Source organism: Pundamilia nyererei, unplaced genomic scaffold (assembly GCF_000239375.1).
Source record: "Pundamilia nyererei isolate P.nyererei 1_Seehausen unplaced genomic scaffold, PunNye1.0 scaffold00175, whole genome shotgun sequence".
NCBI lineage: Eukaryota > Metazoa > Chordata > Actinopteri > Cichliformes > Cichlidae > Pundamilia > Pundamilia nyererei.
In genome coordinates, this window is record NW_005187576.1 from 251,123 (window position 1) to 269,737 (window position 18,615).

The 18,615-nt window shown below is 38.6% G+C and overlaps 1 protein-coding gene across 1 annotated transcript in view; it reads right to left on the reverse strand.

Moving 5' to 3' along the window:
- neb (nebulin) overlaps positions 1–15,221 on the reverse strand; it is a 57,700-nt gene extending 42,479 nt beyond the window's left edge. Inside the window, 34 exon segments of the mRNA XM_013914149.1 lie at positions 1–137; positions 231–338; positions 462–566; positions 647–853; positions 984–1,295; positions 1,381–1,488; positions 1,585–1,689; positions 1,789–1,995; positions 2,112–2,423; positions 2,515–2,622; positions 2,794–2,898; positions 3,030–3,128; positions 3,241–3,348; positions 3,503–3,700; positions 3,789–3,902; positions 3,997–4,104; positions 4,211–4,315; positions 4,822–4,920; positions 5,038–5,142; positions 5,233–5,340; positions 5,425–5,526; positions 5,862–5,978; positions 6,430–6,537; positions 6,629–6,733; positions 7,383–7,487; positions 9,294–9,398; positions 9,551–9,655; positions 9,751–9,855; positions 10,050–10,157; positions 10,300–10,407; positions 11,098–11,142; positions 13,891–13,989; positions 14,290–14,390; positions 15,141–15,221. Coding sequence (XP_013769603.1) covers positions 1–137; positions 231–338; positions 462–566; positions 647–853; positions 984–1,295; positions 1,381–1,488; positions 1,585–1,689; positions 1,789–1,995; positions 2,112–2,423; positions 2,515–2,622; positions 2,794–2,898; positions 3,030–3,128; positions 3,241–3,348; positions 3,503–3,700; positions 3,789–3,902; positions 3,997–4,104; positions 4,211–4,315; positions 4,822–4,920; positions 5,038–5,142; positions 5,233–5,340; positions 5,425–5,526; positions 5,862–5,978; positions 6,430–6,537; positions 6,629–6,733; positions 7,383–7,487; positions 9,294–9,398; positions 9,551–9,655; positions 9,751–9,855; positions 10,050–10,157; positions 10,300–10,407; positions 11,098–11,142; positions 13,891–13,968 — 4,049 coding nt within the window. The 5' untranslated portion in view covers positions 13,969–13,989; positions 14,290–14,390; positions 15,141–15,221.
- Between the last annotated feature and the right edge of the window lie 3,394 nt (positions 15,222–18,615).

Below are 18,615 nucleotides of genomic sequence, written 5' to 3' on the forward strand. Positions count from 1 at the left end.
TGGTAGTCCTTCTTGTAGTTCTTGTCACTCTGCATTCTGGCCACCTCCATGTAGTGAACCAGCAGAGGATCGTCCTGGAGGCTGCGGAAGCCAACATGGTGACCTCTCGCCTTCTCATAATCTTTTTTGTACTGGACCTAAAGAAAAAAAGAAAAGAAAAAGTGATGTGTTGATTCTTTCTTTTTTACAGTTAAATTTAGTTAAATTTATTACATGCATTTATTACATACATTGCTGGCAATATGCCTGCCGTGCTTGGCATGCAGGATGGGAATAGCATCAGGCTTCATGTCATATCCCTTGGCAATGTCTTCCACCCACTTGTGCCTGTAATGACTCTGCAAATAAACAGCAAAGTGTTACAACAACTTTTTGCACAACTATGCTCATATACACCTTGAACCTCAGGAAATTGCTATTGCTTCAACTTGCATATTCAGTTAAATAATTTGTGCTCTAACCTCGCTAATAGTCTGGGCATTAAACTTAGCCTGGAGAAACTCGGGGCAGTCAGATGGCAGATGGTAGGTGTGCATGAACTTCTCTCCAGAAGCTTTGTATGTAGTCTAGTCAGAAAAAAGAAACAACGGTGAATGTTTAAAGAATCTCTACATAAGTATCTTCTGTTAAGAAAAGGGATTCTTACGATGTCCATCTGTTTAGTGTTGGCCATAGCCAGAGTCATGTTCATGGCATCGGTCTTGCTTGTATATTTGAAATTACTGGGGTGCTGGCGGTAATTTCTTTCATCCAGTGCAGCTTTAGCGGTTTTGGCTTTTTCAACATCCAGAGAACCAATAGGGACCCATCCTATACCTTTAGAGTAGCTGTTGTAATCTGACTTGTAGACATTCTGTGGGTATTTAGAGAAAATCTAAATTAATCAAAGGTCATAATCAAATATATACATATATGTAATGCTATATATGTTGTTCCAGAATGAGACCAATATATAAAGATAATAAGATGAAAAGAATACACACGTCACTCTGAATCTCCATCATGTTGCGACACAGTCGCAGGTGCATGTTGTCAGGAAGAAGCAAGAAGCTGTGGGGGATCTTCTTGTATCCAGCCATTGTCTGAACAGCAGAAGCCTGCTTGGCATGAGCCACACTGAGCATGTCCACTGGGGTGTGATACTTCAGCTTGGCCTTGTGGTAGTCCTTCTTGTAGTTCTTGTCACTCTGCATCTTTGCCAACTCCATATAGTGAACCAGCAGAGGATCATCCTGGAGGCTGCGGAAGCCAACGTGGTGGCCCTTTTCTTTCTCATAGGCCAGCTTATACTTGTACTGTATTAAATAAAATGCAATATAAGTAATATTATTAAATGCATTAACATTAAAAATTATTATGAAAAGCATAATTCCAGCTTACATTGCTGGCAATGTTTCTTGAAGTTTTGGCTGCTACGATGGGAATGGAATCCTCTTTCATGTGATGTCCTTTGAGCAGATCTTGGCGGTGAGAATAAGTGTAATAATTCTAAACAAAAAGATAATCAGCAATATTGTTACAAAAACATTCACAATTAAATTTCTTTGTATGTTTCATATGTGCTTAAATCAATCTGCAGCTAACCTGGCTGATGTTGGCAGCATTGTATCTGGCTTGCAGAAATTGGGGGGCATCAGGAGGGAGATTGTAAGTGTGCATGAACTTCTCTCCGCTGGCTTTGTACTCTTTCTGTGTAATTACAGTGAAGGCAAGAATTAATTTCTTCTCTGAAAAGGACTAAATTTTAGATATGTAGCATAAGTCATTATTTTGTTTTGTCCTTCTCACCACATTCATGATCTTAGCATTGGTCTTAGCCAGCTCCATGCTCATGGAGTCAGTAGCACTGGTGAACTTGATGGTTTGAGGGTGCTGTCTGTACTTTTTCTCATTCAGAGCTGCTGCTGCCGTTTTGGCTTTTTCAACCTCTAGAGAACCAATTGGAACCCAGCCAATACCCTTGACCGAGGTCTCATAATCCATCTTGTAGTTGTGCTGAGAAATAGAAAAAAACCCAGAAAACAAGAAACTATTGTCAGACCAAATACCATTTTTAGAGAGTCCATACGGTTTATATTGCCATTAAGTCACAAGCATTGTTAATAACATACATCGCTGGAATTGTAGTTCATGGTGCGAGCAAGTTGCAGACCCATAGCATCAGGGAGAAGAAAGTATTTATGGTGGTGCTGCTTGTAGCCAATGTAGGTCTGCACTGCTGAAGCATGTTTAGCCTGAACCACACTGAGCATGTCCACTGGGGTGTGATACTTCAGCTTGGCCTTGTGGTAGTCCTTCTTGTAGTTCTTGTCACTCTGCATTCTGGCCACCTCCATGTAGTGAACCAGCAGAGGATCGTCCTGGAGGCTGCGGAAGCCAACGTGGTGGCCTCTCGCCTTCTCATAAGCCTTTTTGTACTGGACCTAGGAGTTAAAGCACATGGAGCTTCTCTAGTTTTTTATATGTAACAATTATTTAAAAAGTGCAGCAAATTTGGTCTTTCAGAAAACTTACATCACTGGCAGCATGTCTGGCAGCTTTGGCAGCAACAATAGGGATGGCATCAGGCTTCAGGTCATAACCCTTAGCAATCAGCTCCTGCCAAGCAAACTTGTAGTAATTCTGAAATCACATAAAACATATAAACAATGTTTAAGGCATGTATCCATTATAGCTTTACGCAAACATGAACAGATGCACACACATACTGTGGTGATATACAGTTATATACGTTTTAAAAGTGAGTTGAAAAACTATTTTATTTATTTTGCTTTTTTTATGTGCATTCGTCACCTTGCTGATGTTGTAGGCATTGCACTTGGCCTGAAGGAACTCTGGGACATCCGGGGGCAGAGAGTACTTCTGATGGATCTCCTCTAGACCTCGCTTGTAGAACAGCTATAAAAGAATAAATGTAACAGAGCAGAAATGAAAAGAAAGTAAGAGCAAACAAGAATCTTCCTAAAAGGGATCTTGGAAAAATGCAGAAGGAATTCTTTCTCCAGTATGAACAGTGACACTTGACTCACATCGCTCCTCTGAAGCTGGTTGACTTTGGCCTGCATCATGATGGGGTGGTCGTCGATAGATGTGAAGGGGATCTTGTCTGGGTGTGTTCTGTATTTTTTCTGAAGGAAAAGAGTAAATAAATATTATTATTTTAATGACCTATCAGCTCTGAAATATGCATTTTGTTATTACCATGAGAGCAGATGTAAAGAAGCCATGTTGCACACATACCTCATTGAGGATCTCTGCAGCTTTCTTAGCCTTTTCCACTTCCAATGAGCCATATGGGACCCATGGAGTACCTTTGGTGTAGCTGTTGTAGTCAGCCTTATACTCATTCTTTGGTGCAGAGAAACACACAAAACCAAAACAAATGTTGATGAATATTTAAGCCCACAATAGCACATCAGGACATGTTTTCATATTATGATGAAAAAAGCAGAACTTTAGCAAAACTGAGCAGTTGGAGTCTCTAAAGTCTGTTTGGACTTACATCACTCTGGATAACGTTGGCTTTCTTGGCCAGATCCAGCAGGACGCTGTCAGGTGGAAGGAAATAGTTGGTGCTGATGCTCCTGTAACCAGCCATGCTGGAAATTGCCTGGGATTTCTTAGCCAAGGTGACTGACAACATATCCAGTGGTGTATGATACTTGGTCTTTACTTTTTCATAGTCTTTTTTGTATTCACGCTGTGAAGATATTAACAAGAGATTGCCCTTCTTTTTAACCCCCATAAATTAATATTTATTAAAAATATGACATCAACTAATAACTTACATCACTCTGGATTTTGGCCACATGGACAGAGTGCAGCATCTTCGGATCGTCGTTAATACTGAGGGCTCCAACCATCTTTCCCTTGTTCTTCTCATACTCCTTTTTATATTTAACCTAGTAATGAACAGAATTTATCATGGATTAGAATACATAACAGGTACTGCAGGTAATTTATCTGTTGAAGCAGTTGTTGAAGTAGGATACTTACATCACTGATGGCGTTTGTGTGAGCACGGGCAGCAAGGATTGAGATGGTATCCCCTTTGATCTCAAACTTTTTCGCTTTGGTTTTCTCCCAATCATACTTATAGCAGTTCTGCAAGAAGAAAGTGTGCAATTCAGGAAATCGAAATCGACAGTATGAGAAATCAAAGCTGATTCGAGTTAAATTTTAGAGATATGCAAAAATCGCAGTTACTTACATCACTGAGGTTAAAAGCATTAACTCTGGACTGGATGAAGAAGGGGTAGTCTGGGGGTAGACTGTTCTTCATTTTTATTTCCTCGTACTTTGCCTTGTAGTTTAACTGCAGAAGAACAAAATGGTAATATTATTGTGTCAGTACTGCTCAGGGTATATTTTCTGATAAGCTGTTATTTGACTTTCTGTCACTGGAGGGCAGTAGTGTGCTATCAGGGCTCAGAGATGGTGACAGTTGCTTTCTCCACCTCCCCAACCCCTGTCTGATCACAGGGTTTATTCTGGGCCAACTGAATGCTTGTTTCTATTTATACTACAGAGAAATGGCTCTCCAGTTTCCATGGCGCCCATAGAAAGACAGCTGGGCTTCATAGATGATTGAGCAAATTTAAAGGCGATCTGCATATCTAGGAGAACTGGATTGACACAAGCTGATGATTGCAAGAATTCCAGGCCATAAATGGACACCGAGAAAATAAACATTAATGTTACTATTATATGCAGGTATCACCTAAATGTTCAGTGCGTGTTTGTGAGCTTTACTGTACCAGTTTAAATTCTAGACTTTCCTACATTAGCACCAAGAGGAAGTGGTCCAAAAAGGGTACATACGTCACTTAGCTGTTTGGCGTTGATGGCGGCTTGAACTTGAACAGGTGAATCCACCACTTGTGTAAATTTCACTGTGTCTGGATGTTGCCGGTAAACTTTCTGAAAACCAAAGGATCAAAACAAAAATAATAATTGTCCATATACATATAAGAAATCCAAAAAGAACCTGGATCCATTTTATTGCAAAGAACAGTTTTATAATCAGCGACTACTCACATCGTTGCATTGATGAAGTTTCTTCCCAGCTTCGTATTCAGGCGTAATTGTTTGAGGAAAGAAGCATCTAGTTTTAATGTCTTCATAATCAGATTTATATAGTTGCTGTGAAATACAAAAAGTAAATATTGTGTTATGAGGAAAGACTTGATGAGGAATATATTAATACATGCTCAAATTTTTTAATGCACAAACCTCATTTTTCATTTCCTCAACTTTCTGGCAGTGAAGCATATAAAGGTCCTCATAGCTTCCAATGTAGTGGCCCTTCACCTCATTTTCATACTTATTTTTGTAACGTGCCTAAAAGAAAATCAAAACGTGTGTTAAAAGAGAAACATAAGTGGTTCATATTCAAAGAAATTTTAACTCAACGAGCTCTCTTACATCAGAGAACTGCTTAAGTACTGAGTCCATCTGAAACTTGGGCGTGTCACAGTAGTTGATGCTGAAACCCCTGGATTTCTCATAGCTAGCCTTATATACTTTCTGGAAAGGAAATGGCAAAAACAAAACAAAGTCAAACAACAATAAAAAATATATGAGCAGCTACATACATACTTGTGGTACAGGAAAAACTACAGGAGAGTAATTGCAAACAACAAGCAAACACTATGTATTTCACTTCCACTCATCCAATTCAGGGTCGTGGGGAGGGGCTGGACTCTATCCCAACAATAACAGGGCAATTGGCCCGGTAATTTAAGCAATAATTAAACAACAGCCTAAGATTTTATAATTTAGTTTTCCTGAAAAGGCAAAAGGTCTATCTTTTGTCACAGAAGAAAAATAAACTTTCTGCACAGGGCTTTTTAAACACCTACATCACTGAGGATAGTGCCAGCATATCTGAGCTGCCTCAATAGAGGATTCTCTGTGGCGGGGAGCGTGTTGTAGTCAGACTGTGCTTTTTTCTTCTCATACTCCTTCTTGTATTGGACCTAAAGACAGAAACAGATCACTGTGAGTAAAAAAAGACAGGAAAGTGTGATAATGAGGTGTGTTCACATGGTTCAAAATGATGGCACAGTTGGTTGGCCGGCTAAGAAGTGTGTCTTTCGCATTTCTTGAAAACGATGCATGTTTCCCCTGTGTGTGAACGTGTGGGTGGCTATGAGGTGCAGAGCAACTGAAAAGCTTTGTCACACAGACTCGCATTTTATTCCTGCGTGCTAGTAAAGTAATGTGCATGGTGACAGTAAACCAAATGTGGATCTCTCAGTCATGCAGTGTGGGCACAAAACAGTGTATCCCTGCGTCAGAGTGGACTGAGTCTCTTGACTCACACACTGCTCTGAGACATGGGTCAACTCTCTGTCGTGTCTTCCGCATGAGATCGGGCCTATAAAAATACTGTGTTACCTTTGTGTTTGTGCGTGTTTTCGCGCTTACCTCACTAGCAGCAATACGAGCCTTCTTGTTTGCATCATAAGTGGGTGTTTCTGTTTGCATGAAATAAATTTGGTCTTTTGTATCCTCATAATGTTGCGTGTATCTTCTCTGAAAGGAAAACACACAACAGTTATGTACAGAAAAAGGACAAAGAAAAGCAGAAATCTGAAATCCTTTCCTTTAAATAGTGAATTCTTACGTCGCTGAGGTTCTCCATTGCCACCCTGGCAGTCGCCACGTCGAAGTAAGGAGTCTCACACCACTGACCCTTTACATTTTTATTGTAATCTTCCTTGTACTTAAGCTGTGAGGAAAAGATGGCAATTAACATAAGAAGGTTTTTTTTTTATTAAAGGACAAATGAATAAATCTCATATGTTTATATAAACACATTAGGAATGATTGGAATTCCTGTCATTGTTAGCCTCTCCCACCCAGCTTAGTGTTGCTACTAATATCAGAGAGCAGGTGGACTGATCCCTTTCTCAGGGTTGGTTGGTGTCTGGGGCTCCTGCTTCAGTGCTTACACTGTGCAAGGCCCAGTTTTCTGACTCTAAAATAAGCAAAGATATTTATTACTCCCATGTCTAGTTAGGGGATGAACACTGTTAATCCTAGAAAAGTTGATGAGTCTAGCGAAAACAGATGCACTATACAGATAGATGGATAGACTATACAATGGATTAAATAATTGTGTACTGGTCTCATATTGAATTTATGGTATTTTGGATTTTGATCTAAACTAAAACTGCACTGCCCCAATCACTGCTCACTGTCTGTAGTGCATACTCCTCTACTCTTATTAACTGAAAGCACTGAACATTGCTTTCAGTAAGAGTTTGTGGACTTAAATATCTGATCTATGTATATTTATAGCTTAATGACAAGAAAAATTCATCAGTATATCTACCTCAGTCATATTGGTTTTTGTTTGGTTTAAAATTGTTACTTACATCACTGCGCTGTTGGGACACTCTCTTGGCCAGCTCCAATTCAGGAGGATCAGGCAAGGAAGTATACTTAGCCTTGCGCTCATGGTGGCCCTTCTTATAGTGAACCTGTCAATCACAACAGGAGTTAACATTTACTAAGACGCTCAATTCGTCAACATCAATACCTGACTTTCATGCACAGTTTGCCTCTACCTAAATAGACTGGTAATTTCCATGCATCGGGAAAAAAGTTTAACAACACAGAACCCAAGAGGAAGGAGACGTACAGATAACAGCTGTAATAAGAGCTTGACCTGATATAGCACCATGCACGATATATAATTTTCAATATTAGGTATTCACCGATATAATCAAATTAAGAGATGGAGGAAACACCCTCCAACGATATTACGAATTTTGAGTCTTTTCTATTTTATCACCAGAGGGCGCTCTGCAACTTCCTTGTTAGCAACGTGTTTGGAACAGCACAATCACACCAACCAGCTGATCTGAGCAGAGCGTAAGGTTTTGTTACGCGACTTGTCATGGCACTAAAATATTATTATCTTTAAACTGCAGTCACATATTATCTTAATAACAACTCATATGTAACAACACACAACGAATGTTGGAGAAATTTTTTTCCTGTGTCTGAAAAAAAAACATACTGGCCGATTCTTAAATCTTGGTCATCACCAAGTATCATCATCACTGATAGAGGATAAGGTCAAAAAGTATCAGATTGATACTTTGTGATCCTATCTGTACGGAAGAGGATTAGGGCCACCGGGGGGGGAAAAAGCGGGCATGTCTTTTTTTCTTCTTTTCTAGAATTCTGAGATTAAAGTTGGAATTCTGAGAAAAAACTCCGAATTCTGAGATTAAAGTCAGAATTCTAAGAGAAAAGTCAGAATTCTGTGAAAAAAGTCAGAATTCTAAGAAAAAAAGTCAAGATTCTGAGAAAAAAGTCAGAATTCTGAGGGGGAAAAAACAGAATTCTGACTAATCTCAGAATTCTAAGAAAAAAGTCAGAATTCTAAGAAAAAATAATTCTGAGAAAAAAGTTAGAATTCTGACTAATCTCAGAATTCTGACTTTAATCTCAGAATTCCGAGAAAAAAGTCCGAATTCCGAGAAAAAAGTCAGAATTCTGAGGAAAAAAAAATCAGAATTCTGACTAATCTCAGAATTCTAAGAAAAAAGTCAGAATTCTAAGAAAAAAAATTCTGAGAAAAAAGTTAGAATTCCAAGAAAAAAGTCAAAATTCTGAGAAAATATTCAGAATTCTGAGAAAAAAAAGTCAGAATTCTGATGTTAATCTCAGAATTCTGACATTTTCCTCAGAATTCTGGAAAAGAAAAAAAAAAAGATGTGCCCACTTTTTTCCCCAGTGACCCTAGTCCTCTTCTGTATATCTCATATCAGTTGGGCTCTAATTGTAAACTGTCCTAAATGTAAGTTAAACTGTGATGTATGACACATCCGAGTCAGCACAAACAAGTGGACACTGAGAGGAACATTTCAACATCTTTACACACACCATACGTTTTTTGTAATTAACAGTGTGGTAATTGTCAATTGTCTTGTAACACTACAAGAAATAACACTAGTAACTGTCTAAAATAGAAAGCTCTAGGTGGTGTAATTCTATGTTATAATTTGCGTAATTTTATTTGTCTGTATAAAATGTTTTTGTTCTTTCAAAAAGCAATTTAATGATGCAGAGATAGTTAAAATGTATAGATTTGAAGAATCAACAACTTATAATATAGTATATATCATATTATAAGACATATCAAAACAGACACATTAAAGCAGAGGCTGGCTCAATACAGTGGTTTTTTTGTTTTAGTTTTTTGCAGATATAATAACCACAAACGCACATTGAAAATCTGAATAACACGACAGATATAGATAATAAATTTTACTTACATCACTAAGGACCTCCTGAGCCTTGGCCACCCTACGGAGCTCAGGACTGTCACTGTAGGGGTAGTACATGGTCTTATCTTCATCCCAGGCCTCGGTATAAAGTTTCTGAACAAGGTGTAACGTTATCACTTACTACGTGAATATAAAACATTTTAACAGATATTATAGAATTGTTAAATTATGCAATTATGTAATTTGGAATTTTTTTAAAAACTTTGGACTTAAAAGTCAGCCCTTGAATGCTACACTGGACTTACTTTGCTGTAGTTAGCAGCATTCTTCACAGCCTGAACCAGCTCAGGAGCATCAGGAGGCAGCAGGTACCTGTCCTTGGTCTCATCCCACTTCTGTCTGTACAGAACCTATAAGAGATAACAACAGCATTTGTGTTATACAATCAGCATTAACGTCATATTTATTCATTCTCTTTGTATGTTGGGAGATTTGGGTAACTTACCTTGCTGATCAGCTCAGATACATGCTTGACGTGGGCAATCTCTCTTGCTTCACCGTCGTACAAGCTGGTTGTCCGAGCTTTGTTTCCCTCCATACGGTATTTAACCTGAAGATAATGCGTGTTATTTCAAATTATTCCTCAGTAAAGCAAGATCCAATCATATTTGAGACCAGAGGCATATTTTTATGTTTTATAGTCAAATATAGATCATAGAAAATTTGTTCTGAATCTGCTAGTCTTAAATGTGCCTTTCAATAACCAATAAGTGTCTTTTGTGTTCATCATATCTTAAAGAGTACCTCGCTAAGCTGCTCCTGGGCCTTCCTGATACGAATCATTTCAGGCGTATCAGTAACGATGGCAGGAGGTGTCCCTTTGGACATTTCATAAGCCTGGCGATACTTATTCTGTCAGGGACAACGGTCATAAAATTTAAGTAAGTAATTAATGTCATACAAAGCAGGAAAACAACCAACAAGTAAAAGCAAGTAAAAAGTCAAATAAATGTGTACATATACATGCAAATAAAAACTCAAACTTGTTTCTTACGTGGCTGAACTGCTCCAGCATCTTCTGGCTATGGGCCAGGTATGGAGTCATGAACTTGGAAGTATCCACCTTGACCTTCTTCCTTACTTTCCTGGTGGGCAAGCCAGACTGGGAGAGGACAGAAGAATACAATTAACGACCAAACTAACACATGGATCTCGTTTTATTGATTAAGGTAGGGGGAATTGCCAGGAAGGAAAACGACAGGGAAAGCAAAAGGACTGGTGATACTTTCAAAAAGCAGACTTTTAGAGATTTTATTACACTTTAATGCAAATGTGTCGACTGGACAATGAGCTGATATTTTCAATATGAAGCAGGATTCCCACTGCTCTAATTACTCACCTCGAGTTAGTGAAATTATTTAATCATCAATGATTTATTCTATTTGGAAGGACAATGGAGATTTTGTATACTAAGGTTACGCCTGCTGAAATGTAGATGAATGAAAGACAAACCCAAGGCAAGCACTTACACCTACATTTTAAATGACTTGCATGCAACACAACATTGAGCAGCACATATCCACAAAGGTTACACTACCATATTATACTTGTTGGCCAGCAAAGCTGCAGGAAACCAAATTACAAAAGCCATGTGTTGTCTTAGTAAAAATGCTGAATCTTAACATATTTAACTTATTATTTAGCTCTAAAAACCTGCCAAAGCCAAACAAGACAGCACATTATCTATACTCTATATACACATGCAGGAAAGAAGGGGGATGCACCATAAGCCATGGGAGACAAGGGTCTCCTGCCCTGCTTGAACCGTTGTGCCTGGGAGGAGGTGTTTTACCTGTAAGAACTGAGTCTTGTGCTCAGTGACAGTCGTCGTTGAAATCTGCTCAACATATTACAAATATAGGAAACACTCTGGTTTTTCAAAATTTCCAGGACAGATTATGGGAGAAACAGCAAAATATTTGTTTGGATTGAGGGTGATTTTTCCACAGCTCTGGCAATCATCAATTACTGCCACTGCCACTTTCAGCACTACGAGTAAGAAATCACTCTACACTGTATCGTGTTAGCAGCTGTTCTAGCAAATGCCCCCAGGCAGGCTAATAAGTAGAAACAGAGAAGGTTGTCATCGGGGATTTTTGGTGTAACCTACTTATCACCGGTCCACTCAAATAGAGTCACCTAAAGGAGGGGCAAAATTTCCAAAGGTGAAAATAGTATGGCTACTGTCTAATTAAGCTTATTTTAAACAGAGGATAAAGAAGCATTAATATTCTATGTGAGCCCGAACAGCCTGAATCTTTGATCGTCTGACCAAGTCTAAAAACACTGCATACTCACATGACAACTGTTCTATTCTTATTTGTTATTTCATACACAAATGCTTTTGTTATCAGTTGCTACAGGACACAACAGTACACAAGCTGTTTGGACAGCTTTGTAATCTCCACGGCTGTTCACACATAGGTCTTATGGGTTTAAAGCACTGATTCAGCCAAACAACAAAACAAGAAAAAAACAAGAAAAAAGCCCCACAATTTAGCTCTAACAAAATCAATTTATACAGGATGTTTTTATTCTGTTAGCTCGGATTTTGAAATATCTCACCAAAGAGCGTTCTACCTTCAACTTAATATAATGCGGGGGTGCTGTATTTAGTTTCTGAGGCTTACATATAAATACACTAAATAAAAGAAAAGTCCCACTCACCTCAGTTAATTTAGAATTTAGAGGGTTTTCTTTTAACTGTTTGTAAAAATGCAAATGTGAATTTTTTAATGTAATTTCTAGTGACGACTTAGTCACTGACAGCCTCTCACATACATCCCCATCCAGGAATAGCACTTCTAATTTCTAACTTCCTTCTTCTTAGGATGAAGAGCGTTTACATAACATAAGGTTGAACATTAAGAGACAAGAGACCTTAAAATCTAGGTTAAATGAAAGAAAAGCCAGAGCTGAGAAAGAACATCTCAATCGTTTTTATCAACATTCGTAAGCGGCTTCAGTATATGAATCTCTCAGACAGGAGAGAACCATAGGTGTAGATGAACCACTGTAACTAAGCATCCCTACAGTTCAATGCAAAAACACTCCTTGTCTGCAGGCCACATTCTTCCACGCATCCACCTCCCATAAGCGAATTTCTAGCACTGTGATATTAACCTGTTCCAGCCTATCAGGGGCTGATTTACAGCACAGTGGCCCGTCTAATTTTCTCCCCTCCCATTCCTCCTTCCTCCACTCTCTGCCAACGTGCTCCAGAAGTCCATTTCTAAATTTGCCTGAATGCCAGATAGAGAACTGTACACTTTGCTCCTTAATGACCTGAGAATTGAAGTAATTTTTTTTTTTACTTTTTAGCGTTTATTATTATTATTATGATATAGAAACAAGTAAGAAATTTGAAAAGAAATAACTTAACTAATGAGTTTTTCAATGTTTATGTATTATGTATTAAACTAATCATATGTTTTATGTCTGACCTGGACAGCACTATGTTTCTCCCCATTCTGTAAATTAAATACGAAGCCATCTTACATTTTATTGAAAACAATGCATCTTTTCTCCGCAGTACAGATGAAAGTTCTAGTGAAATCAGAGTGTATTGATTTTGAGCGTAATTATCTTTCCTACCTCCCAAACGATTTACATCTCTTCACAAAAGGTAGTAAATCTGTTTGAAACAGTTGATATGTTATATGGGAGTTAAATGATTTTTAAAAAAATGTTTGCTTGGTTTGGATATTCTGACAACCAAGAGCAGTCATTCAGACTCCCCTATAAGATATCAGCAATATTAAGTTTGAACAAATACCAGGCTAACTTTAATCCTAGTTCACCAGGAAATATGAGATTAAACGTTAGCCTTCTGCTTTCACTCTTCCATCAGACACTGTCACAGAGACACTGAACAAGACAATAATTCATATGCAAAAGGGACTCTAAAAGCAGCAAAACTGTGATGAAATCATGGGGGATGTGAGCACTCAATCTGGAGAAATATTTCACATGGGAAAATAGTAACTTCCAGAAACTGGCACACCCCCAAACTGCATGTAATCCAATCTTTGCGTGTCTATCATACACAGGAGGGACGCTATGGGGATTTAGGTGCAAATAGATCATTGCAATATATATTCCTCCTCAAGCAGTGTAGTGAAATCAAATGCTGGGATCTATGGAAAAAAGTCACTTTACATGTCAGACTTGTACGATTACATCTGCTTTACATGTGTTGCTGTCTGGCATATGTCAAAGGCTCAAGTAAAGGCATTTGCAATGCCAAAAGGACACAAATAAAATGCAACATTATATAATTAATAGAACTATTTTTCCATAATTGACTGTTAAGGGCAATCCAGGCCATCAGAAGGAGTCCATCTGAAACAGGATATACCAGCAGTCATGTATGTCTCCCTCCATGAACTGCTGACTGTAAGAGGTATCGTCACTAACCAAACTATTCATAGGGCCTTCCACTGGACTTGGAGATCCCACACTTAAATGTATTAAATGATATCACAGCTGAAGTTCTATTATCCAGATCAAAAGCCAAAATATAAAAAATGCAACAAGAGTACTTTAGGATTTATTTACATGTGCAATTAAAAAGGGATCCACTTACCCTTTCCACAACCTCCTCCTCCTCCTCCTCCTCCTCATATTCTTCATATTCTTCATATTCCTCTACAATTTCTGTCATTTTGAGACGATTTGAGAGATTCTACACAAAACACAGATCACATTTTCAGGTATGCGTTACTCCGAGGGAGAAATATATATATGTATATATATAAATTTAAAAAAAAAACACCACAGTGTAGTAAAACATAAATGTTCTACGTGTTCTTTCAAAATAAAATCAAAAATTTTAAATGGGATATAATGGGACTTAGAGAAGATAGGACGGCTACACCAGGGATATTTCAACCCTCCTCTTTTTGTATACGTTATATTTATGTAAACATATATATATAAACTATAACAGCAGCATATTGGCGTTTAAACAATGTCCTTGCCATACCAGCAAAGGTGTCTCGCAGTAATCTCTGACAGTAAGGAAGCTTCACTTTCCATCCAACAGGGCCTCAAACTGACAGTCCAACTCTGTGATTTGCCCAATTCCTAAACAAAACAATAACACAATGTGTAAAACACTTTACAACTTATTCAATGAATAATTAAACAGGGAGATCTGCAGAGTTTACTGTAATAGGTGAGACACTGACTAATTTTAATAGGCATCTGATTTTTGAATATGTGACTGCCACCCTTCCTCCCTTATGTGCTACAACACAGTTCAAAGGACTGTGCCTCCTGGCTGAAGGTTGGCGACAGCTGTCCAACAGCGCTCCAGCTATTTGACATGTAAGCTAATGCCACAGCCTGATTGGCTGACTCTGTTTAGCAAATGGAGATGCAATACCTTCTGAGGCTGCAGGTTAAATATAGGATTGCATACTAACTACCTTTTTTAGTACATGGATGCTCTCCCTTTGTATTAATATATCTATATTTTCTCTGCAAAAGAACTAAAGAAATCGCCAGAATCATAGAGGTAGAAGGATGAAAAAGCCAGAAAGCTTCAGAGACTATGGAAAGAAAACAAAAAGATTCAGACTCCTGCTGAAATTTCAGATACATCCAAAAGATGGCCTTGTCTCAAGTGACTTGGAGAGTCTTGTAGTTCTGGATTGTTTGGTTACTCCTTCAATGTGTAAAAGATTGTTCACACTCCTTATTCCTCAGCAGGGTATTCTTGGATCCAGATGGCAGCCAAGGATGGAAAATATGGATCTCCAAGCAGATGGAAAGCCATGCAGGGTGCAGACAACATGGATATTTGTTGTTTTTTGTATCCTTTCCTTTGCTTACCAGTTATGTTAAAGTTTATTGGTCTCCCAAGCCACCAAAGCCTCCCCAGCTTCCCTCCAGAGAAACGCTGGGCGACAGCACACAGCTGCGGTTTCTACCCAGGTTATCATGTGGCTGACACAGCCAATCACAGAGAACTGCTCTCGAGTTTCAAAATCTAAATATACCTATGTGATCCTTTCAGAAAAGAGCACCTGTTGAGGGTAATGCATCAGCGGTACAGTTATGAGGAAGGCAGTGGGCACTGGCAGTGGGGTCTCAGGAACACAAAAGTAAAGCCAGACTGTGACAGTGCTACCCAGTGCGAATGGCTTTGTGACAGACGTAATGTTGACAAGCAGCAATTTTCTGTAAAAGATATGGAAGTATGTATGACCAAGGCGTGAGCCGGCGAGGAGAAGGCTAGCTTAAAGCAGAGCATGGTTCTCAGTGTCAGATCTGTTGAGGTCATCCATCAGCTGATCCTGAGCTGACTACATCCTGTTAAGAACCAAGTCAACATCAAGCTGAGGATACAAACCAAGAAATGAGCATATGCCTCCAAAAAGTACAAATTAAAAATGAATAGCTACTCGAAGGTGTTGCTACTACACCACCAATGCCCCTTGAATCAGAAATAAGCCTCTTAGAAATTAAAATGTCTAAGAAAGACTTGATTAATGTATTGAAATTATGACTGAGAACATCTAAATAATATATTTTTAAATGATTTTTTTGCATTGCAATCCTTTAAAATACATCTTTCCTGTTTTACTGCCATGAAAACAGTTTTAGGATTTTTAAATTCATTGTATTCCTCACTGTCACATGTTTTTGTGCACATCAAATGAAGACATTTTCAAAACATGAACAACCATAAAAGTGCAAAATATTGCAATTCCTATTGCTGAAAATACATTTTAAACCTTGTTTGGAAGTTTGAATTAATGCTTAAACTGTAAGCTGTAATGGCCAATTCACCAGCTGCCCACTGCTTTCTATTAAGTTAAAAACACCAAGAGAAGAAATCAATATTTCTGCCATCACAGGGGCAGCTCTAGATGTCCTCCTTTTTCATTCTATAAAACAGAGTAATATAGTTTAGCACCTCAAAGGTGAAGCAGCTGGTACTTTTTTTAACAGTGAATTTCCAGGCCGGTACAGCAGAACACTCAGGTGTCGTGTGAGCCACATGCAACAAAAATGAAAAAAGCATTTTGCTATTATAAATAAATCAAGAACTATTTCTGGACCTCAACCATACAGCTGAGGTCCAGTGGTAGCTATAATTAACACAGCAATTCACTGTAAATGTATAGAAGACCAAGAAGTACCCTGCATTTTCTGTTCAGATGATGTGCCTCTATCGCTCTGGTATTTTATATCATTACTCTCACTCACTGCACCAGGAGCAGGGTGCTACCCGAGGACGAGATGGACAGCAGCAGCTGAATATCGCCTCTCTCGCTCAGTGTGCCTCTCTCGAAAGTGGTGGTGACCCTCCATTCTCTTATGAACTGGATGCTTGCTGCTTGGTCCTCATTGCCAACATCACTGCAACTAAAACAAAACAACAACTTGAGTGAGCTCACTTTTCCAGTTACCCCAAGAGATATCTACCCATGGTATATACAGGATCTGATGAGGACAGATAAAAATATTCTAGGCCTTATATTTCAGTTCCAAGTTCTGATTTTTTTAAACTTTTTTTTATTTTGGATATTTCTTGCTTGTCCCCATAGAGTGAAATATATTGCTCCTGAGAAGAATGAAAAACAAAGTATAGTTATTAAATATAGTTTCTTATTGATTTTCTAAATCTAACAACAAACAACTGTTTTAATAGTTGCAGTTTCTTTTGGAAGCGTGTGCACTATTTAAATTTCAGATTTTATGGTGCATCGAAGATAATTATGATTCTGCCATCCCAGTGCCAAAGACACCCAAGGAGGTGGCTATGTGATGCACAGTCATTGGACAAAAACGACTGATGACCAGTGAAACCAGAACACAACAGCTGCAAGACAGACAGCTACAACACAAACACTGCCAAGGGTCAATGATAAACCACCAGCACCTAGGATAAGTATGAAGCCCAGTGAGGTAAAAGCTTAAAATTAAACTAGATGGTCAGTCATAGAGGGACTTTGCCAAAAAGATGCAGGTGATATCACAAATAATAACCTATCAAAATGTATAAATGATGATATATATACCCTACTTTTTCTAGCTCTATAAGACACATGCAATAAGCTGGTTGGTTCTTGTAAGCAAGAGCTGGACTGATTTAATAATAAAATTTTTATTCTTTTTTGATGATTGAACAGTCAATATTAGCATCATTGTTGTGAAGACACTCACTGACCACCTGTTCAACTGCTCATTAACACAAATGTCTAATTAGCCGTTCACGTGGTAGTAACAAGTACTGAGACATATAGACATGGTAGAAACGACCTGCTGAAATACAAAGAGAGCATCAGAATTAAGAAGAAAGGTGCCAGATAGGCTGATCTGTGTATTTCAGAAACTGTGATCTACTGGGATTTCCCCACACAACCATTCAGGGTCCATAGAGAATGGTCTAAAACAGAGAAGATATGTAGTGAGCTGCAGTTTTCTGTGAAAAAATGTCTCTCTAATGCCAGACGTTAAAGAGTAACGCTCAGTCTGCTTCAAACTGATAAAAAGGTAGTAGTACCTCAATTACCAGTCTTTATAACCAAATTATGCATAAGAGCATCTCTGAACACACAGTGCCTTCAAGCAGCTGGACTAAAACAGCAGAAGACTACATCGGGTGGAGCTCCTGTGAGCGAAGAACAGGAAGGGGAGGCTACATTTTGCAGAGGCTCACCAAAGCAAGACAAAAGAAGAATGGAAAAATATTGTCCGATGAGCCTCAATTTCTGGTGTATTAGAATTTGGTTTAAACAACATGAAAACATGTCTCCATCCTGCCTTAAATAAATAGTTCAGGCTGACACACTTTGGGCCCCCTACCTGAGTGTTGCTGCTGACCATGTCCATCTTGATGTTTCGCGCAGGATAATGTGTCTTTTCACAAAACTCAGATAATCTCAAACTGGTTTCTTGAATATTGCAGTATGCTCACTGTACTCAAATGGCCTCCACATTCACCAGATCTCAGTCCATCGGAGCTCCTTCGAATGTGGTGGAACTGCAGATTTGCATCATGGATCCACAGCTGACAAATCTGCAGCAGCTGTGTGATGCTGTGATGTTAATATTGACAAAACCTCTGCGGAATTTTTCAGCACCTTGTTGAATCAATGCCACAAAGAATTAAGACAGTTTTGAAGACCTAAGGTGATCCAACCCAGTACCTGTAAAATGTACCAGCTTTCAAACACACTTCTGCGGGAATTGCAGTGGCTGGCACATACTCAAAATAAAGTGAGGACACTGGTCTGTTATTCTGCACTGTGTATTTATGAAATGTTTAGTGCTGTCTACACTATTTATTGGTATTTTG